This window comes from Atractosteus spatula, chromosome 8, assembly GCF_055471065.1.
Source record: "Atractosteus spatula isolate fAtrSpa1 chromosome 8, fAtrSpa1.hap1, whole genome shotgun sequence".
In the NCBI taxonomy this organism is placed as follows: Eukaryota; Metazoa; Chordata; class Actinopteri; order Semionotiformes; family Lepisosteidae; genus Atractosteus; species Atractosteus spatula.
The window spans coordinates 42,568,219-42,592,244 of NC_142713.1; the positions used below are offsets into that span (position 1 = coordinate 42,568,219).

The following is a 24,026-nucleotide window of genomic DNA, read 5'->3' on the forward strand; positions in this document are numbered from 1 at the left end:
ACTTTAGAATTAAAACAATATTTTACAAAGCAGACACCGGATAGCTGTCAGAAGCGATCTTTGAGCTGCTTGGAAGGGTTGACAGCTTTAAAATTGTTGACACATACCCACAGTGTGTCAGCATTGTTTTGCTAAATTTGTTTTTAGCATAATACTTAGAAAGACCAAAGAGTATTTCATGTATTAATCTCAAGTATATTATATTTCCATACACATTTAAAGAGCTTTTACAAATAATTTAATGTACACATTTATTAACATCTTATATTAGGTCAGTACAAAAGGTCTATGGTGAAATTAAAAGGGTACAATTAGAGCTGATTTTTGATCCCTATGAAAAGAGTTGTATGTAAATATTTGCAGTTTAGAATTAAAAGGTAAACTTGGCCGACGAGTGAAGTAAAAACCCATCTGAGATGAAACATTTATTGTTATCCTTATTGTTTGAGTTTTTAATCCTCTATTCACTGAATTAAATTGATTTTCAGATCTTTCATTGAGAACACATTACTTTCTTTTTCACAAAATGATGGAGAAGTTGCAGACCTCTTCTCCAGCAGCTGAAGGAGAGAGTCGTTGATCCCCAAAGTGGTATAGCCTGCTTTTAAATCAGCAGAGAGATTGGTTTGCATTTAGTGCATGAGGTAACCCATGATAAAATTCCTCAGCAAGCAGAACTGTGGCTCTTACAGCCATGGTTGGTGCCCTGGTGAGTTATCACAGGTAAACCCAGTGTCTGCAGTTGCAGCCTGTTTGGTTAGAAATGCTTGTCTCCAGTGCCCACGAGATTGTCATAACTATTCTGGCATCTTAAGTGAAATCTGCTAGAAATACAGGTTAGGTACAGTATATCCTAACTAATAAAAATGTGCCAAAGATTCATCTGACATTTTAAACAAGGGTTTGAAAACAATCACATCTGCACTATAAAATCCATGCAACTGCAAATTATTAAAAGTGATTGAAAAGTACCCAAATAGTTTTGCTATAATAAGTTAATAATTAAGTTAACTACATAAGTTAACTAAGTACTGTAACGCATACAGCGGACATTGCAGGTTGTTTGAGCCAGCGCGGTGATGTCCCTGCCCTTCCCTGTGAATAGCAGGGACCTCAGCCGCCAGGCTGAAGGGAGATTTCCCTTTAGCTTTACTGGCTGGGTCCCTGTTGAGTGACGCCGGAGGCACGGGTTCGAGTCCCCAGAGGTGGGGGGCCGACCTGAGGCAGCAGCGGCGGGGGCACATACCCATGTGAACCCAAGAGCGCTATAGTACATTACAGGAGTGAATGACTTTGGTATTAGCTATAAATTCCTACAGAACACTTACTCTGCAGTTGCTCAGCTCCTCTGCTTTGACGATGATAGTTCCACATTTTTTACCAGGGATTCCACTGTTGAGAAAAAAACATTAACATGAAATTTTCAATCTCTTAAAATGATCTAAAAAAAGGGCTCTACCTAACCCACATGAAGACAACAGGGGCCATTTCTAAAATTTAGAAGTATTTTTTCTACCGAATGAACATAACTTAGATCAACCGATTAGAAAACATATAAAATAAAGATCAAGTAAATAACAGTTTTTATTTTAGGCTTGAAATGTCTTAAACACAAATTTTGTTGTGGCATTAAACAACATCTGAGAAATAATACAGTTAGACCTGTTTTGATTCAACTGAAGCAATGCATTGTGTTGTAGTACAGCTTACCAAATTTACGTGTCTAATAATTTACATAAATGTACATAAATCTAATAATTTGTGAGAAAGTGTGGAGGTGCTGTTTTTCAATATGTATTTTAGGAGGTCTACGCAAAACCCAAAGTACTGAAAAGGCTTTTTACACCCGACATTCCACTCACTGGCCTCCCTGCAATCACAGATAGAACTGAGTTTTAAGAAAAAGTACATTCTGTCTGAGAGATTAGGAAGATTAAAGGAACCCCGAAGGCACAAACCCAGAGGCAGACTAGTTGAGTGCAAGGATGCTGCTGATTGACTCCTGCTGCAAACCCTTGTCAAAAAAACATTCTGTCCATACGATGAGCTTCACTTCCAGTTTTGTCTGACAGTCTAGATCCAGTGCAGTAAAAGTTAATATTTTGATACATAATGTAAACTAGTCTTATTCTGTACTTTTATTAAGTGTATATTTAAATGTAGCTCATATGTTTCACAGTATAAAAATGCAAAAATTGTATTATATTTTATTGTGTTTAGTCAAGAGTACAATACAGGTTATTTTTTTCTCATTGAGTTTTCAAAGCATCTAGACTTTGCAGTGATACTTACAACTGTTATGTGTGTTATCCACATTAAGGCATTGCAGTATTTTAGCAATAAAGGGCAATGTGAATTCCAATACATGTTGGCCAATACTGTTTGTTAATATTGTAAAGAAAATCAATTTAACATACTAGATAACATCACTTACATTTTGGTCAATGTATTTATATTTACCAAAGTTTCCAAGATTTCTCATACCTCAGACAGATATCTAATCACTTGTCATGTAGCTATTATTAGTTTTAAAATATATTCCAAAGACAGCATGAGTTTACTGGTTTTGTCGTGAGACTTCAGCTGCAGTGTGTCACAGACAGAATTCACCATCATCAATTCATCCAAATTCTTTACCACTTTTTTAATTTAACACTAGTGAATACAAAATGGTCTTGGGTGGTCAAATCTATTAAGTACTGATAAAATATACAAATCTTAAACCAAATTTATTATTTTAAGTATTAAAATATTTAAGAATAAAAGATGACAGCAACATTTGAAAAAGCTTGAGGTTTAGGACTGTTAGGTACTTCGTTTTGTTAATTATCACAGAAAGTTTTTTTTTAAATAAAAAGAAATGATCTATGAATTGTCAAACTAAAATACAATTACTGGGGCTTCTGAGTGGTTCAATCAGTAAAAGCACTTCTTCTAGCTAACTGTGACCCTTACTTCCCATATAGCCTCAGACTAGTCAAGGGCAGCTGGAATTTGGTGGGTTTGAATTGAATAGTCAGTTAGATGAGGAAAAGCAGACAACATCATCCGCAAACAGCAGAGATGCAACCCTACTGTCCCCAAATTGGACACACTCCAATACTTGGCTGTGTTTTGACATCCTGTCCATTACGATTATGAACAGAAGAGGAGATAAGATGCACCCTTGGCACAGTCTGACGTCAAACCCGACGAGAATACAGATACAACTGTTGCTCCGCTAATGCAGGGACCAGAAGGCACACAGCAGAGGCCTTGGCACACCATACTCCCGCAGCACCTCCCACAAGATACCCCAGGGTACACAATCATAAGCCTTCTCCAATTCCACTAAGCATGTGTAGACAAGACTGGAAAGGAGTTGGTCTACTGTTCCACGGCAAGGATGGAATCCACATTGTTTCTCCTGTTTGAGGCTCCCACTTTGGGAAGAGTCTCCTTTCCAACAACCTGGAATAGGCTTTCCTGAGGAAGTTGGATCACACCCTCTGGTCTCCCTTTTTAAAAATGGGGACCAACACCCCAATCCGCCAGTCCAGAGGTACTATTCCTGCCTTCCATGCAACATTGACAAGGTGCATTATCCAAAACATCCCAATGATGTCCAGCACCTTCTGCGTTTCACGTCTTCAGTGGGACCAGATCTCATCCTTCCCTGCAGCCCTACCACAGTGGAACTGGTAGTAAGTCAGAGGAGGCAAAGAGGACAAACTCATCTGCAAACAGAAGAGATGCAACCATCTATAACACAAGAGGCGTAACCATTCCCACAAGAGATCTCTGGCACCAATTGGAGATGTTCAAAGTCTGGTGTGATGCAGTTGGGATGAGAGTCAGCACCTTTAAAAAGAGTGGATTGCTCTCTCCCAGTGAGGGGGGAACAGCTGCCCCAGGTGGAGGATTTTAAGTACCTCGGGGTCGCAAGACTGACCACTGGATTTGGTACTGCGTTGCCAGTAATGCAAGTTTTCAGACAAGGCTCGTGGTTTTCTGATCTATCTGTGGTCACAAGGTTTGGGTAGTGTCAGAAAGAATGAGATTGTAAGTACAAGTGCCAGAAAGAGGTTTCTCAATAGGGCTACTGGACTTTCTCTCCATAACAGGATGAGGAGCTTGGCAATCTGGGAGGACCTACTGTAGGAGTACAGTCAATGTTCCTCTGGACTGAGAGGAGCAGGTCTGAGGTGTTTTGGGCATCTCATGAGTATACTCCCCCTCCCTAGGTGGCTACAACTAAAGGTATACCAGGCACAAGCGCCTGGGAAGAGACGCAAGGGAACAGACCTAAGACATGCTGGAAAAATTATATCTCTTAGCTGGCTTGGGAATCCCCCTGTCATTGGAGAAAGCAAAGTGGTCTACCCAGCTCAGTCTGTTACCACTGTGAGGAATAAGTGGTTAGAATGTGAATAGATGGATGGGTGAACGTAATAGTGTATCATGGCCAATGAGAATAGATAGATGTGAGCATTTATACAATGAAGGTGCAATATATAATGCCTATTACATTAAGACAAAATAATGCTTATTCCATTGTAAAGCACTATAGAGACTGTAGTGTAAACAAAGGTGAAAGACTTGAAACAGTTTATTTTGTCAGTGTGGAGCCAAGCCAGCTAACAATTATTCCTATGTGTTTTAAATATCTTTTAGATAAGAAACAAATAAAATCCTGTTGTGAGTAATTTTATTTAGTACAGGGGGTGCAGAATGACACATACTGTATCTGAGTATGGAAAGTATTTCCTTTTCTAGGGCTGCCCCAGTGTTCACAAGTCAAAGTGTTACACAGACCAAAGATAATTCAGGGAAAGTTCTGATTATTAAGTCAAGTTGTGAGGTATGTTAGTTTATATACCAGCAGGAGATTTGAGGCAGAGTGTGAACACATAGAACACACAGTTGACTGCATCTTAAAGTTTACTTTTAGCAATCCAACGTGGTAGAGTAGTGTCTTACATTTGGTATAATTGGAGCAATTTTAGTTTGTGTTGATTGCCAGTTAATTATGACACCTGATTGCACTTTAGTTTCAAATAATGGCAAACACCTGGTTAGCAGAAGTTTAAATACAGAGTGGTGAGCTCCAAAAAGCACTTCACTATGGGATTCACAGGGAGAGAATTGCAGCACTTCACCCTAATTAGATACAGCAATCAAAAAAGTACTCCTGAAGATTTTCAAAATATGGTGAAGCTAGTATTCACTATCTTACTTCACTGGGGCAACATGACAATTAATTAATTTATATACTGTATATAAATTATTTTTGCAAACGGTGTTGGTCCTCAATTTGTATAGTCATATTCATTCTATGTCTCCAACACATAACAACAAAATTTGAAAAACCTCAAAGCAATTTTTACACTTACTTTTAGATATTGTCAAAAAAGTAGGACCATTATTACCAACTACTTAATTAATTTACCCTAATGAGAAATTAGCTTTGTCCTTAAATTAAATGCTTAGTGGTAAAGAGCACTCAAATAAATCAAGCAGCTCTCATCATGGATTAGGTGCTGAGAAACACCAGCATTGTATTAATCAGAGTATTTTGATTTATATTACAGCAAACACGCTAAGAAACTGAAAATGTCCTTTGAAGTTATCAATATTATCAATCACACCAGTACAAGTCACATGTGACTTTCTGGAGTTGATTGAAGATGTATTTATACTTTACTGCATCGTCGGATCCTAGGAGATTTCTATTTGTATTTCTGTCATAATCTTCAGAGCACAATAAAGAGCAAATAAAGCAAATTAAGTACGTTATTTCTTGAAAAAAATGTAACAGCAACAAAAATAAAACTAATACAGAAAAGAATATTAAATCACAGAAAGTCTTAGTTATACAACACGTTATACACCTCATATCCCAGACAATTGTTCTGTATTCTAAGTGTTTACTCTCATTAGTTGATAGAAAGTTTAGTCTGCTGTATTTTTCAAAACATTTATTACAAAATATTAATTTAAATTTTTTTCAAAAAAAGTTTTGATTCAGGACACAAATTTGCCAAGTAGCGATAACCTAGCAGGCTTAGATGAAAGTTTGCTTGCAAACCAGTATTTCATTATGCAGGAGCTATTAAAAAGCATTTATTTCATCTGTGCTTTATTGGAAAGTTGCTTATTCTTGGTAAGGGTTGTGGCAACCTAAAGTTTATCTCAGCAGACAGGAGTAAAAGACAGGAGTACACACTGGACTGAATTTCTGTCAATAACAGAGCATACACACACTGAAAGACAATGTATAGGTAATTAATATTAGGAGAAACCAGGGTACCCTGAGAAAACCCACATGTTCAGCTGTAATAGAACCCAGGGCCAAAAAGGTGAAATAGGGCAGCACTGTACCTACATTTAATTACTAATATTTGACTTGAATAACTTCACTTTCCATATATATGCACAAACCTTATAATAATTATTGTAATAATTGCTTACACTTATATAGCACTTTTCTGGACACTCCACTCAAAGTGCTTTACAGGTAATAGGGACTCCCCTCCACCACCACCAATGTGCAGCATCCACCTGGATGATTATGTGTATACTGTATATAGTAAACTATTGCAGGGGATTCAGGTAAGGGTGTATTTTGTTTTGTATGTAATATTCAATAATATTAAAAAATTCAAATGAATGTGTATTTTTATATAAAAGCATATATTTTCATTATATTTTTGTTATATTTTCAGCATACATTCATGAATGCTAGAATTTGTGCCAATCACATTTTGAAGTTCAAATTGCTCCTCTGGATATATCAGTTTTTGGATCTTCAGATGTCTGTTGATTATTTCTGTAGACTTTCCTGGAAGTTTTAAATCATGCAAAGTTTACTAAAAAAGTAAACCCATACTGTTACAAACTCAAAAAATAAATTGAACTAAACCAAAGTTGTATCCTGGAAGACTTGATGCACTTCCTAGAGATCTTTCTAGAGTTGTTTTCTCATTAGGAAAGTGTTACCATGGCAGTAAAATCTATGAATATGATCCTTTGTTCTAATAGTCCTTCTAATCAGTTATAAAGAACACAATGGCCAAGGCCAGATGTAACCAAGGTGCCCTATATAATATATATATATAATTATTGTATATATTATATATAATTATATAATATATCTAATTATTATATAGGACACTTTGGTTACTTCTCACATTTACTGTTCTGTGGTACCAAAGCCACACTTCCTTCAGTCAATTTTGTTAATGTGAGAAAAAATAAAACTACCTTATTTTCTTGAAGATCCTTATATGGATTCACATTTTTTAAAAATAAACATAACAGTTCACCTTCATAAAACATACAAAATAAAAATGAATATTCAGTATAGTATACCCCATTTTAAAATGAGCATAACATGGATAATATTATTTACATGCACTGATAGTACACATTTAGCATCTGTTATGGTGTGCTAAAGTGTGAAAATCCTATTTGAACATATAATTGATATAATGTCATATACTGTATATTTCAGATATCTCTTCAAACCATGATCTTATATCATCTTACCTATTGTTGTTATTAATATTTTCTAAGGTTAAATTTAATATATTTCAATTTCCACAAATGCTTAATGCTTAGCATAGTGTAGTCAGACTTACAACATACTGTCTACCATAATAGTAGAACTTGTAATTAAAAACAATCTTACATGATACCTGCTGCATTTTCATAAAATATTCACAACATATGAATACTGTACATGTATGCAGTTATTATACTGTATATTGTAATGTATTGCAAAATATAGGTTAATCCAGAACTTCTGAGACAGTTCAATGTCTACAACAACAAACCTTTTTGATGTTGTTTATAATTCACACACCTATAGTTTGCAGGAAAAAGGCTGTGACCTAATATAAGATTTAAGTTACAATTCCAACATATGAAAATACAGGCAAAAATGAACTACGAATGTCCTCTTCAAAGCAAAGAAGAATGCACCCAGAGGAAACATAAAAAGCCAAATATAGTGTCATCAAGAACAGATTCACATTCCAATACAAGAAAGTGACCCAGATAATAACAGCTGAAAAGTCAGAACCTGCATCTCTATGGCAACCAAACCAGTAATGAACCAACAAAATTCAAGTAGTGATGCTATATTAAAGGCTGAGTCTGGTCCGTATTTTCTAAGAAAAACAAGGTTGCAGTGGTACGTGGTGCTGCTTGGACAGTCTTCCCTCTGAACCAAAATCTCTAAACTAATGTCCCAATATAGTGACTCGAGACACTTACATGGTATTACCAGATTTTAACCCTAGTATCTGGGGTTATTTAAAATATGGGTTTATTTAATCCTTTATCTAACCACACAAATTGGTCAAGAGCAAATTTAAACAGCAGAGCATTTACTGGAACAACGTCACACCACACTGGAAAAAACACCATTTTGTTCAAGAGTACAACAACAGCATCCTAAACAGAACCCTCTAGTTGGGTTAGCCTTAATATACCACACTGTTATGACTGCATCACAGCTCCAATACATAACACTATCTATGCATTATACATCTAGCAGATAAGTTATCCTACTGTAGGTATCACCAATAGATTGCATAGCAGTGATTAACTGGTTCTTTTTTGTTTCAAACCTTTATTAAACACACTAACAATGAAGTGAGTGAAAACAAGTTCTAATGTGTTTTGAAGTTTTCTGAAACACTACAAACACCTAAGAACTTATACTGAACTATACAATAAAGACAAGGTTCCATTAAATGGGTAATTTAGTTGTTCTGTATTCAAAGCAAGCAGAAGCACTTTTGTTGGAAAATACCTAATCAAGCTACATTGATTTGTAATCAGCTTCTTGAGTGCCTGAAGCAATTAAGTTCTTGCAATATGGGTATCATGCATAATTAAGTCAAGCTAACAGAACAGGCCTAAAACCTAGCTGAAATAACAGTAATTATGATTATGATCCACAGACCATTTCACATTATGTTCAGCTTCGTCATATGCTGAAATGAGAAGTTAACATTTGAATCCACGTTTGCCTCATTTTATGATTAAAACAACAAGGTCTACCTGTATTTGAAAAGCACTTCTCATAAATGGCAATCCAGTCTTGTCTGTACTGTATTACTGAGTAACAATTGTACATCATAGATTGGCTGACTCTGAGCTAGACCACTGTTGCTATCCTAGACCACACATAATACTTTACAATGCTCCAAATGCATTGTAGAAAGAGTAGACAACAGACTGTCTCATACTGTATGTTTAAAAGTTATTTATAGAGAAAATTCAGCAAGGACAGGTGAAATCTTATTTAATAACTTGTGTTGGATTTAGGCCAAAACAACAGTGTTTGTCCCATGAAAATTTTACCGTACAACTTATATACAATATGATTATGATTTTGTTATACTTACAACACACAGATAAGTCGCTTTTCTATAGATTCTCATTGGTTACGCCATGGGTTTATGGTCCCTTTCTAGATTTTATGATTTATGAAGCATACTTTCATTACAATTTCAGCAAACACCACAGGGTAATAGCAATTAAAGGAAACTGAGAAGACATACTTTGCCTGGGCAACATACAAAATATACAATATTACATTTCTTTTTTAGTAATATTAAAATGTAAAGCTTTATGATACCATTTTGACTAGCCCTAAAATGGCTATATTGTAAACAATTTTAAAGTCTCTTAAATCTCTGAAAGTAAAGTTAATCATAAAAAAGGCATAATGAATTTTAGGATATACAGTTAATAGCCCATCCAAATAAAAACAATAGTCTCAGCTTTGCTTATTTTCTAGGATCTGATAAGGTTAAGGTTTAAGAATGTTGCTGTTAATGCGCTGTCACTTCTGTGAGGATTCAATAACTTGGTTCTTGATAGTCCAATCATAAATAGAATTAAATTAATAACACAATGTATTTATATCCTAAAACTGTTAAGAATGCCAACTCTCAAATCTCTTAAAAATCACTAAGACTAAAACACATTTTGTTAATATTCACAATAAAACAAGTCACGTATCCTATTCTGTGTATGATATGCATTACATTAGGATTAACAATGTCCAACTGTCAGAAAATTAAGACTTTGTATTCAGCTGTGTAAACGTCAGTAATGTAGGTCTAGATTTCTTGTTTTAGTTTATTTTCATAATAACAAAAAGAACTCATTGAGTTTTTAGTTGTATTCATGGTATGGTGTGAGCTTTTCAAACATCTAGTTTGGGAACAGAGCATGAGTGCTGGGTCTTATTTGTTCTAATGCAATTTGCTGTGAAAACCTAAGTGCATTTGTGTTGAATACAGGAATTGTGCACATACATGAGATCACTTCTACAAATAGGGCACTTAATTAATAAAAGTCACACACATACACACATTTATTTGCAATTACCCATACTTTTACACATGGGCTGAATGTAGCGATTTCCAATTGGGTACCTACTGTTTTTACTTAAATGTCTATTTTAAGCCCTTATTTATGTTGAATGCAAGGAAACAAAAACATATAGTGTCAGCTTGTAGCTATTGGCAAGAATCTTCTATTTTCCTGAGAATTCATGGATGGCTCTAAGTTAAGATACAAAATATTTTATTTGTACAATGCAATTTGTAAACTAGTGAGTCTATTTCTATGTACTAACTTTACCTCTGCATAGAAGCATAGTATGAAATCAACCCGCCAGCTTCTGAGGATGCAAAAATGAATCTCACCACTGGTTATTTAATGTAGAGATGGTAGGGTGTCCTCAGACTTAAGCAAGTGAAGGAATAATGAAACATACAGTAGTAATAATATTTTATTGGTCAATAATGAATCTGTTTTTTCCTTCATTTAAAATTTCTTATTATTTTCCACTTGAATGTGAATATAAGAAACTGTCACATAATGAGCATCTTATTTTCTAAGTGCAATGCTATTAGAGACATCCTTGAATATCAGGTTTTATCAAGGTTTAGTCCAGCTGTTATCATGCATTTAAGTTCCCTGGAGTGACATTTTCACTTGCGGTCTGTCCTACAAAGATAACACAGGAGAGTTTTGTTGAAACACTGCATTAATTGTAAACCTTTAATCAGCTCTGACATACCGTACATCTATATTTATGTAAAATGAAATAAACTTTCATAATTATCTGAGCTTTTTCCATGTAGGGAGTATGAAAATCCCAGCACATTAAATCAGTTACTCCATTCAAATTGAACAGTAATTTAAAGTGTTTTAAATTTTACAACATTTTTGCACTTGAATTAAGTACTAAAGTATTTTTATTGCTGATCTCAAGCTTTTGTGTGGAAAATGAAATGTATTTGGTCTACCACGCTATTACAATATATTACTGCATACATACCTCATGCAACTCAACACAAAACCTTGTAGCAGGACACAAAAGAATGACAAATTTTCTTACACGTGTGCAGGTTTGTGATACTAATTGGCATTAATTTTATAGCACAGCTCTTCTCTGTTCTGTGAAATACAGTGTCCTCCAAAAGTACTGAGACAGCAATGTCAATCAATTTAGATTTGTGATCATGGTTAATACAAACAATAAATATATACACATTTTATTTTGAGCAAATTAATGCATGTATTTGATCACATTAAAACAAAAACACATTTAAAGCTGTGACCCATTGAGCTCACAAAACTCAAGCATAAGCAGACCCCTTGCATTTGAGCTCAGATTTCATTCTGATCCTGCCATCATTTTGGCAGGATTTGAGACATTATCAACTATGTAACTCATTATGTTACTGTATATGATGTCTTGTGCTTCTATTTCATTGGGCTATAAATAAATCTGGAGGCACTGTATACTATGTAGGTATATATGTTCATGTGTATATGTAAATGTACAGTACTACTACTAGTAAGACACAGTACAGTGTATTGCAGAAGTATTCACCCCTTCCAATAATGTCCCATTTTGTTAAATTACAAAGGACATATTCCCAGATGAAAAATGAACAGCGGAAGATTCCAAACAACCTGCCTCCATGAAATCAAGTATTTTAACTAAGCCGAGAAGAAATGTTATCGAGGAATGGTGGATAGTTGTGGATAATTGTGGATAGAATTAAAATATATGTGATCAAATATTACATTCATTCTATGATTGTGTCTAATGATTTTCCTTTATCAATTCATTTTTTAATATCTAACAATGATAATACAGTATACACATATATTGTAATTTTACATACCAATGCATTAGATAATGCTTAGCTTTATTGTAGATGTCAGGGTCACTAAATACGCAGTGCTTCAAGCAGGGTTACTCCTATAATAATGACTACCTCACTTTGTATACAACAGTTAACTTTTCTTTACCTGATCTTCAGTACAACTAACAGACAACTCCAGATCTCTGAAACACACTAATTTATATTTTACTATTAGCAGAAAACCTCCAAATATTTTTTTTCAGTTTACACATCAACACCTTCCTCCATGACATGAGTAACTGCCAGTAATACTCTTAATACTTCTAGCTTTCTCCTTTATGTCTTTCTCCCATCTGAGCTAAACTAGATGTGGACTCACTGATTAAATGACTTTGCTGAAAAACATGCAGAATTCTAAAGATGTTTGTTTAGCCAAAAGCTAATCATTTTTCTTGATAACTACACTAATGAGAGCTTCATTCTAGTAAACTGAGTATGGAATCCCTTTATTTATTACTGTGCCAACCCCTTAACTCAACATTCTTCACTTAACTCTTGTACAATCCATTGTTTCTGTCAGCATAATTAATGGATTGAAACAATCTAAACTAAAAACTAAAATAAACTGTTTGTCTTTGCAGCACTGGAAGTTAATATGAAACATTACTAGGAAAAAACACGGTAGCAGTACTTGGATAATTGCTGCAAATACTGTGACTCAGTGTTTTTAAATAGATGGAAGAATGCTCAGCCTTTATTATTGTAAACATTCTAACAGCAAACAGACATTTCATGTCTTTGTTAAAGACAAAAAGTGCTTCCCATACCATTACCTACAGGGAGCCATGACAGGCTAGTAATACAACATTGATTTTAGGTGGCAGTGAGTCAAGGGTACAAATTCACAAAAATTCCATCAGGAATTGTGATAGAACCTTGCTACAAATTATATTTTTCCTAATTGTGCAAAAACAAATCTTGTAACCAAGTCAATCATATGATATGAGAGAGAAAATCTAACTCCAGCTATTTGTAACATCTCTCTGCTAACTCCCAACAGAAACTCTCATGCTGAAACCAATAACTTCAGGAAACGTAGGAACAGATAGTAATAAACCTTTACATTTACTTATCATGATCGACTGTTATTCCACATTCACTGGAATGAGTGAACCATTGCAATCTTCAAATCACATATTCATACACCCTTTAACTCCGAAAGAACAGGTAGGCTATTGGCCATTTCAGTCTGTTCTTGATGGAATCTGTGCTACTTTCTTGTCTGTGCTGTTAGTTATTATCCCAAAATGAAATGGGTATTTTAAAATATCTATGATTGGCTGCTAGAAACATATCTTAATTAATCTGTTAGTTTTGATTAAAAATACATACATTTTTAGATTTGTATATAGACAGATTAGTCTTTTATTGTGAATGAATAAAAGTGCTATTACTCATACTTTGAGAATACTAATTAGTGATTAACTAGTGACACATTTTTAGTTGGTGTACGTAGCCAAAACAGTTTCTTGCCCTTTGTGAGTGTTTCCCTTCATATTTTAATCAATTATCTTAAGCAGCTATAGAAAAAGTTGAAGTGTACAAATAAAAATACTGAAAAAGATAAAGCCTACAATCTAAAAATACTTAATAATAAAAATGTAACCATTGCCCTTGTGTTTGTTACCTTTGTCCTAATTTTGTATATTGCAATAAAATATTATGCATATACGTCATGTACTATAATAACACATACAATGAAATTGTATAGCCTACTGCAATATTGCTGGCATATTGCAAGCAGTTTGAAACCTACTGTTAATACATTCTCATTAAATGTAATTGTTCAGTGAAATGTTGAAGGTCTTTGCTTCCACTAAAACAGTGATGGAATATCATGCCTTGTGTCACAAACGGTTTGTTGGTACCACAGGGATCTAATTAAGCTTCAAATGTCATAAGAAAATGACTCGAGTCCTCAGTAAATTATTTCAAGCTCCTGCACAAATCGGTCTTATTGAAAGACTGAGAACTCATTTATAAACATCCAATAGTATAAAAGGTATTGCAGTAGTCAGTTTTTCACCTCCCATGAAAAAAAAAATGATTCAATTTGATTTGCATCCACAGCAAATTCTGGATGAATGTTTGAACAAGACCTTTCCTGCAATGGCATATGTTAATTAATAGTACTTTCAACTGATGTCTTTTTTTTGTCAATTAATTATTAAGGATCCCATCTTAAGGGCATTTTTAAAATATGAACACAACATAATTTCTGTGCTAGTCAACATGTTTTTTTATCATGCACTTCGTGCAAACAGACTTTTCTGGCAAAAGTCAATTAATAGAAATGTGCAATTAGAAAAAAAGACACATTGTTAACAGTGATCTCAGAGATATTCACTCATAATGCTTTAATGAGGCTCATAGCTCTCCAGCACATACTGTATCTGAGAGAAATATTTTCTTATTTGAACCCCCTCCCGAATCTCTTCACATTAGCAACCTGATTTGTTGTGAATCTGTGTAACAAAAGTGAAACCAAGTTGGATTCAAATAAAAGAATGATTTATTAAACAAATCACCTTACAACTTAAATCTGCTTAGGTCCCCAGGTAACTTTAATGGTCACAGGGCAGCAGGATAGTGCTGTTAGTAACACGTAGAACAAGAAGTACAGGTGGCACCACCTGACACAAACATGACACTAAAAAATGTGAGAACAGACATTTACAAGGTGACATCATATCTAATGAAACAATGTTAATGTATGATTGACTGCCCATGGTTACGTTATTCAGTTGGTTAAATAGTATCCAAATCATCATCACCAAAACTGTAACACTGTTTGTTGTCTGTCGAGAAACATTTAATTTGTTTATTTCATTTTAGTAAAACATATAAACAAATGTAATACACAGTATGTTACCATTTGTTCTGAAAAGTCAGCCACTTTCATTAGTAACTTTTGATTCTTTTTAGTTTGCCTGCTTAAAGCTATAGACAGATCTTAATTTGTAGCAATTTTAAACATGGCAATGTTTCTTTTTGGCAGCAGTTAGAGTTCCAGTTTCATTGCATTAGTTTTTTAAAGTATTCCTAATAACAAAGATGGGTTTGTGTTAAGTAGAATGATTACACTTGCTAGTTTCACCATGGGAACTGTTTCATGCTTAAAGTCACAAAAGAATAAGAGATTAAAAGAACAAGACTTCTGCAAATCAGCAAAATGACTGGACCAGGGTTATTCTGTATCAAATCATTGGCCATTCGTGACTTTGTGGGTAATCAAGTACTGTATTTTAAACACGGAGAATCTGCCCAGTAAAAAAACTCAATTATTTTTGCCTCATCATCTTCCTCGAGGATATGTTTTTAATGTTCTGAATGACAATTCAGGGAGAAAACTCTTGAAAGAGTATTGGTGTAGGTGGTATCTCACTTGACAAAACATCACTTTCGGCTGTTCGTAAAGGGAACCTAATGGAGGCATCCTTCATGTTTCCATTCAGACAATGCACCTTTGTATAAGGACAAATTCCAGACACAGTCAATATTATTTTTAATATCAGTGTGAAATGGCTTGACACAGAACTGTTATTTTAATGCTGATTATGCTAAATCTAACGAAACAGTACAAGGTCTTGTGTTTGCATTGTGTATTAGATATTGAACATCCCCATTAGGTTTGCTAACTGGGTAACAACAGAAAGATGTCAATAAGTAGTGTGACTTTGTGAATTATCCATTAAATATGTTTTGTAAGTGAGAATTATTTATTTTTCCACTTAGTGCCCTTAGTTCTTCTGCCATCACTTCAGAAGGTTATTTATTGACTTACCCTGAAGATATGGTACATTCAAACTCTGAAGGTCTAAGGCTTTGTCATCTGTCTAGGAATTTCACCTTTAAGTATACATCAGAATTTGTCAACCGGTCTAGTTTACCATTGCAAACCTAACATCTGTGCTTTTATAATTTCAAGCACAGGGGCAGTAACTTCTGCTAGCATCTTTATCTCCAGGTAGTTATGTGAACATTTGCCATTTTTATATTGCACAATCCAACATAGTATCTGCTAACATTTGCAATATTATCTTAATAATACCAGTCAACAATAAAATACAAATGGACTACAGCCATGACGGTGTTGTCATCACTATTATGAGGCAAAAAGCAGCATGGATTAAAAGCTTTTTATTAGATGTTTAGATTAAACGCACTTCAGCCTACCAACACAAATCTGTTAAAAGTGAAGATGAAAATGAAGCACTGGGGACCACTCCTTCCTATCTGTCCAAATCTCTGGATCAGGTTTTTACAAAATGTAGTGTAAAATGTTTTCAACTGAACATGATCTTTGCCCCTCTCTCTCTACCAAATTTGGCTTTGTTAGCAAGTTTTATAATCATTCAAGCATACCATTCCCACTGAGAATATAATAATACACCTTTTATTTTTGTACTTTGAGTGGAGGAATAATCTTTTCAATATGCATATATTTAGTTTAGGTGGTATAATGAAGGCTTTCCTGACAGAAAGTCTAATCAGAGTGGAGTGTGAACGCAAAGTAAAAGGATATGTCTAAAATTGAGTGCATTGAGATATGTCTGCATAAAGTAAGAGATGAAGTATGGTTTTGATAAACACCAGTTTATGTTATGCAGATAAGGTGCATATGAATAATTTTCATTGGGAGGTATATAAAATTAGATATGTAAACAGCTAGCCACCCAGCAGTCTCTGTAATGCTGGTCTCTTTTTGAATGACTCATTATAGTTAATGACAGGATCTGTTCAAAGAAACCTGAATTGATTCATTTGATGGAGGATATCAGACAAACTACTGCACTTAATACGGGGCTAGCTTCAGGTCCAACAAGTCAGTTCATTGTGCATAGTTAAAACATACTCTAATTAGCGCTGAACCACAGAACTGCAAAAAGTTGAACTGGAAATAGTCTATATGGGCAAACTGTCTTTTTAAGATACCAACATTTTTGAATTGACTACAAATGAGTGAACTGAATCAAATAAATTAGGCAAAAAGAATCTAATGGCATATAATATCCATGATGTGAAGTATATTCCATACATAATTTTATACTCCATGTGAGGCATCACAGAACCCTCACAACATTTGGCACCTCCACACTTAGACACAATGTACTTCCCAGTGGAGCTTCTGTAGGAAGCTTAAAGTTAGGCATTCACAAATCAGACCCAATGGCATTGTGGGATTTTGGAGGAACTCAATCTTTGGTTTGACAAGCAGAATTTGCCATAAGATATCATAACATTATGACACCCTGATATCCTAAGCTTTGACATTTTCTTCTTGTCAATCACTGACAGCAGACGCAGAGAGTAAAGGTACTCTATGGATCCACATCGATTTTTACATCGTAAATCACAGCTGTTACAGCAGACAGTTTTCTGCTTTGCCAGACAAATGACAGAAAAGACTAATTTTAAGCATTCACTATATCAAAGTTACTATATATATCCAATGAATTGTGTAACTTTTTATTTAATAAGCATGAGGGGAATTGATTTTGATAAATATAGCCAAAGATCCCAACTTCTTATGTTGTTGTCTTGTTATGGACTGTAACAAGCATTACCAAACGAAGCAGTTTTTTTCTTATGGAAATTTATGGGGAAAACACTTTACCTGAAGTGGTGGATTATGCTCCCTTGCCACCTTGATATGGAACAGGCACACAGGCATTGAATGTATGCCACAGTGAAGTTGCTCCCATCCCACTCACCAATGTATTCAGGATGTACCTAGCTCATATCTACACAAGATCTGGGAGTATTAGACTCTTAGGTGCATGTGACAGCTATGCTTTCAGATCTGTCAGATGTGAATGTGCTATTGAGCCCTCAACTGCCCTTTCTCAGTAATGATTCTCAGTAAATGATTCTCAGTTATTCTCAAAATTCAGCCACAGGTTGTTTGCAGATCTAACTGGAACCAAAAATTATATTTTACAAGGATGAGTCTATGCTAAGATACCTTTATATTGCACTGGGGTGCATTAATTTACAGAAATTGTTCATACAGAAAGACGTACGGCTACAGTAGTTCACATTTTACCAACACAAAATTAGTGACAGCATGAGACCATGCATTCTGACATCTTTAAAACTTACTAGATTAGATCCCCTGATCCCCTCATTTTCTTTCTTTCGAGCTCCAATTTATTTTTGTATTTGTCAGGTTTTGTAATTTCATATTTGTTTTTTTTTAATTCAATTTATTTTGAAAAATGAATGGTGAATAACTGTGTGGTGATGGCAAAGTGAAACTCATTAGGTTAATGCAAGATCTTAGCATTATAGAAGCAATACAAGTAAAATGCAAGAATGTATACAGAAATGTATTTCAAAATACAACAATTTCTAACTGCTCGTTGTGTTAGTTGAGTAACTACTAATTTTTGTACAATTCCTAATATTATACATCTATTGTACTTCTGTGACATTTGAATAACTAATGATTATTCTGAACTCAGAATACAGCTCTATCAGGAATAACATTCTCGAATACCATTATATTTCATTTTACTATACTGGGTAATAAATGCCAGAGTCCATCTATACATTCCTCACAGACTTGGCTCAAAATGCAGTAAGTAATGAAACAATTAGAGATCATACATTTTTAACTGCTTCATCCAATTCAGGGACACAAGAGAGTCGTAGCCTTTGCAAGCAATGAATGCAAGGTGGGAATGGGAACACTCTGAATTGAACACCAGTCCATCACATAGCCCACACAAACACACACTCACGGCTAGACAGATTTTTCCAGAAGCCAATTATCTTACCGCTATGTCTTTGGACTGTGGCAGAAAACTCACACAAATATGGGGAAACATATAAACTCCACGCAGATAGCATCCCAGGTGTGGAATTGAGCCTGGGGCCCCAGCACTGCGAGGCAGTAATGACAGTTGTGTCACTGTGCTGCCAAATTGAAGATCATATAAGATACAAAGTTAAAAAAATACAAAAGACATTTGTTCTCAGGACTGGATTTAAACGAGCAATTTAAGTATTTTAACACACACAAATTAAGAAATAGGAAGATTTGTAGATTACAGGTAATCCTAAAACTGAGGAAAATAAATTTCAACTCATAAGATGTTTATCTCCCTGAGATTTCAGGTACAAACTATGCAGTGATAGCACATGAACAGACAAATATTGCTAAAATGTCAGTATGATCCAGATGTTGATATTTTGCATCATTTTATTGCAAAGACATCATTGAGTTTAATAATATTAAAGACTGATTTATATCCTGATACATGAAAGCATAAGTTATTGGAAGAGTGTTGAAGTAAATTATCCATAATATTTCACATGAACAAAAACTGACATTTACTATATAAAGATATCAGGCACAAAGATCTCTTCTGAAAAAGGTCAGTGCTTTAACACTGTGATATAGGCATATAGTTTAGTTAATCATGACAACCAAAGAAAGGCCTTTGTCCAATAACTGATTCATTGCTCTCAAGACCTGGTCCTAATCCACAGGTTTAACAACTCTCTTCTATAAGTGGTTAAACTTCACAACCTTGACTAATTAAGACAAATCATTTTCTTACTTGAAGTCTTTGAGACTTAATAATGAAAACAGGTCCAGTGATGGAGACCCTAAGGGATAGCTTCTCTCTGATGGCGTCATTTAAGCTATACTAATCTTATAGATCCCAAAGCAGGTGGACTAGCAGAATTTACAAAGTATAAGCAATGTAGTTTAAAAAATCTTTAACCTTAAGAATATCATCTTAGAAAGTTGGAGATAAATTTAAAAAATCAAATTTGCCAATCAAACAGTAAATTTAAAGAAGTGGATTCTAATTTACCTAAGATGCTTTGGCATTTATATAGAAATGCTATTCTTTGTGTTCTGGAGTTTGTTTTTGGTTTTTGGATCACAAGATTATTTGATGCTTTTTTATTTGATGAAAATGAAGCTTTTCTGTGAAAGGCAAAACAATTTTCAGTTGAATTGCATCCTAATTTAATTGAAGGATCTGCACAATTTCTAAGTAAAGATATATTCAGTCCAAGGGACTTCAACTATGTTAAGGTAAAGTAGCAACAATATGTAGCTTACACAACAGAATTTGAAGCAAAAAAAAATCAATAGGCAATTAACGTAACCCTGTTCCATTAATCTTATTAGCTCAGAGTTCTGCTTCTTTGCTTTAGCAGGAAACACTATCTGGGATGAGATGAATCCATAAACTGATAAAAGAAAGCTCACAACACATAAGACAACAGTGTTTCTCGTCTGACAGAACTGATGTCATGGCCCATGTGGGACATTTATACATCAGATCCTATGTACTGTATAATGCAGGATCTTCAGTCAATCTTATAATCACACATTATGTAGAGTACAGAGAGTCATTAACAAACAAATACAGTTTAAGTAATACCTTTTATACAACAATACATTCGAAACTGAGCGAGGTCCCTTCATAAAGGAATGCTGTGAGTATTTGTATTACTGTATGTTTGCTTTTATTTTATATAATAAGCCATAATCATTATTTAATTTTCAGCAGAAAAACTACTATTAGCTATTAGACCAATAATTTAAAGGCCTTGCTAGCAGTAATTACATCAAATGAATCTATTTTACTTAAAATAGATTAAACCTATTTTCCTTTTCCTAGTCTCATAGTTCTGTGGCTGTATCTGAGCCTCAGAAAACTCAATGTACTTCACAGTCTTTTAATTACATGTTTAATTTTCAGTACCACAGAGAATGACCAACAGAAAGAATTGATATCAAAATTGGTGTTAATTGTGAAAATAAACAAACAGGCTGTTGGCAGCACAAAGCAGTAAAACATTATATCTACTATTCATTAGATTCAGATTTATATTTCTTGAGCCATCTACTCTGTTCCTGTAAGGTCTGGGCCACCAAAAACAATTTTTTGTGTTCTACAGATATGAGAGACAGAATGTTCTGAGGTATTTCTTTCTTAGAGAAGAGATTGTGTCTGAAGTCAATGAAGTTAGTATTTGTGGAAATTTTTATTCTTCAGCAGTAGACCTCTTATACCATCCTCCAAATGTAGTGGGGATTAATAATTTAAAGCAGAATAGCAGAGCTTCTTCTTTTACCTTTATGAGATTTAAACTAGGAGTAAACATTTATACGAGTTTAAATAATCTTACAAAGTCAGCTTAAATTGAAAAGATTAAACAAATATCTATACTGTTTTACAGGGCATACTGTTTTGTAAAGCAACACTGAAATTAGGTTCTTCTCTATTATGAAATAGATTCTTTAGGGTAGAATGATATAAAAATGTTTATTAGAAAGGAATATTATTTCTTGAACCCAAATGACAATTGTTCTATAAAAATAACAAGGGTAAAAGCACAGCTCTTTAGAAGACATGACATAGTGAGTTATAAGTTATTGGCAAGATCATAATGAACTGCAAGAGACAACTGCCTCATTAAAATGTAATAATAATTGCATTCAGTTTTCAAAAGAAAACTCAGCAGCAACACTTTTTTTTAATGTCAGGCTTTTTCCATTCTTGGTTCAACTCACTATTTCCCATGACAGATGACTTTGTTCTGACACTGAGAAAGTTTATTCCAGAATTTAGTCAAAATTGCTGCAAAGTTAATTTTCCCTTTAGTTTGGAAAATGTAAGGTAATTTTCAAATTTTAAGGTATTCTTTCTTGTAGCTAAGCTCCTAATTTATCATTTATTTTTTAAGCTTTTATGAGTTTGTAATAATTACACAGGGTCGAACCCCACAAACATTCTATTTCAACAAATCAAATCTTCCATGATAGCTGAACTACAGTACAAACCTAAGTTTACTGTTAGCCTGTAATTTTCCAAACTGTCCATTTTTCTTTTAAAAAACAAACCACTTGGAAGACTCTGGGTGCTTTAAAATTTATAAATTTGACAATCACACCATAACATTTTTACCACTGGGACATATTTTGCAAGAACAACCTAAATCCATGAAATAAACTTTAACTTTAATAAAATTAAGTAGAGTGAGATTTCAGTGATTGCGAATGAGACTTCATCAGCATTATGGTTGGTGGGCATTATTTATTTAACTTGATACACAACAAAAGAAATTCTAAAATTGGGACAATATGTTTGAAATGGAGGTGGGGGGTGGTTCATGCACATGCTTACGTTTAAAAATCAGAGAACAAGGCATTACTTACACCAAAGGTTTCTCCATGCGACTCCCTAGGGACCCTACTACTTCCCCAAGGGTGCAGAATGCCTGGCCCAGGAAGTCCTGCAATGACAGGGACGCATGTTATACTCCCTTTTCCCCGCATTGAAATGTTAGGCACTCAAATTACATTTTTAGCATCAGTAAGATAAAGTTATAATACCTTCTGTCACTCATATTTCTCTTGATTACAGAATCTTTAGCACTTCACTCTGTAGGAGATGGGGGTTTTAATTTGCTGTAACAATCAGAAATTGTAACAGTAAATTGTGAGAGTACTTGACGACTTTTAGAACCCATCACGCATAATAATTTACAGTCTCACACACGGGTTCTAAATATATATATAATATACAATTTGTTGGTACAACCAAAACATGCAAAAAGAACAACAAACATAATAGAATATATCTGTGAAACAGTCTGCTGTAATATGCAATACTGATGGTCACTCAGGGATTAAAAAGATCACAGTTAACAACTTAAAGTTAAAATATACATTGACTATAATACGTTACATTCTAGCTAGTAGATTTGCTTGACACTCAACTTGTTTGCCTGACACTCAACAAGTTAAATCACATCATCACCTTGAGCAGATCTACTCCCTCACTACTGAGGTACTTTAGTGCTTATGCAACAGTCAAGGTCACTCAAGTGTATCAAGGTCAGTCACGAATGATCAATTAATCAAAATAAAACCAACAACATTTAATCAATAGCTACAAATCCTATGCTTTATTTTAAAAAAACCCACAAACATACATTATTTTTGATGCCATTTTATTATGAATGATATATTTTTACTTGTGGTAGTGTTAGCAATGTCCACCTTAGCAATTGTTTGCTGAAGCCTTTTGTTTGTAACATTTGAAAATGTTTTTGTATCTTATCTATTCTTTGGGCTCTGAAAAGGATATACAACAATGGGTTTTATTATCATGTACACTGAAAATTAAAAAAAAATTCTTTAAATTTACATAATTATTGTTTTCCTTTGCTTTTAATGCATGAGCCTCTTTTTGCAATGACAGTGTTAATATATGAATGATGTTTTCTGGAAGGTAGAACATTGTATTCTGTCTCTTTTTTAACACATGTGTGTAGCCTGATATTCAGAGACATTCTGATATTCAGCCTGATATTCTGTGACTCATACTGTATATAGTTTTCCATTACTACACAGAAATAATACAATCAGTATTGAAGTCCACTGTCATAGAAGAAAACAACCAATACAAAGAATTCAAAGAAACATGTATTTGAGACAGGCTTGCATACTGTATGCTGTAACTGTTTCCCAGTACAAGTAATGAGTATTGGTAGAGACAGGCAGAGATGCTCTGTTAAATGTCTCAAAATCAATTTTAACAACTCAGAATTGACTGAAATATGAAGAAAGATCAACCAGGTCAAGTACTGTAGATGTTTTACAGCACAGCCTACTCCTTAACAATCCTCCACACGTTTTTGAATGTTTTTGAACAATTTTAAAGAATTTATTAATTTCATTATGACCACTGCATTCAATTATTTTCTATTTCTAATGTTACATGTGGACAAAGTATGCCAACATACTGTAACGGCATAGGGATAACCCATTAA

General features: G+C 34.3%; 1 protein-coding gene across 1 annotated transcript in view; it reads right to left on the bottom strand.

The window, feature by feature from the left end:
* Window positions 1-24,026, bottom strand: part of LOC148829636 (copine-8) — a 170,289-nt gene that overhangs the window by 65,885 nt on the left and 80,378 nt on the right. The window contains exons 6-7 of the mRNA XM_088923442.1: window positions 22,408-22,484; window positions 1,329-1,392 (exon numbers count right to left, since the gene is read on the bottom strand). Of these exons, the coding sequence (XP_088779568.1) occupies window positions 1,329-1,392; window positions 22,408-22,484 (141 nt within the window). The remainder of the gene's footprint in view (window positions 1-1,328; window positions 1,393-22,407; window positions 22,485-24,026) is intronic.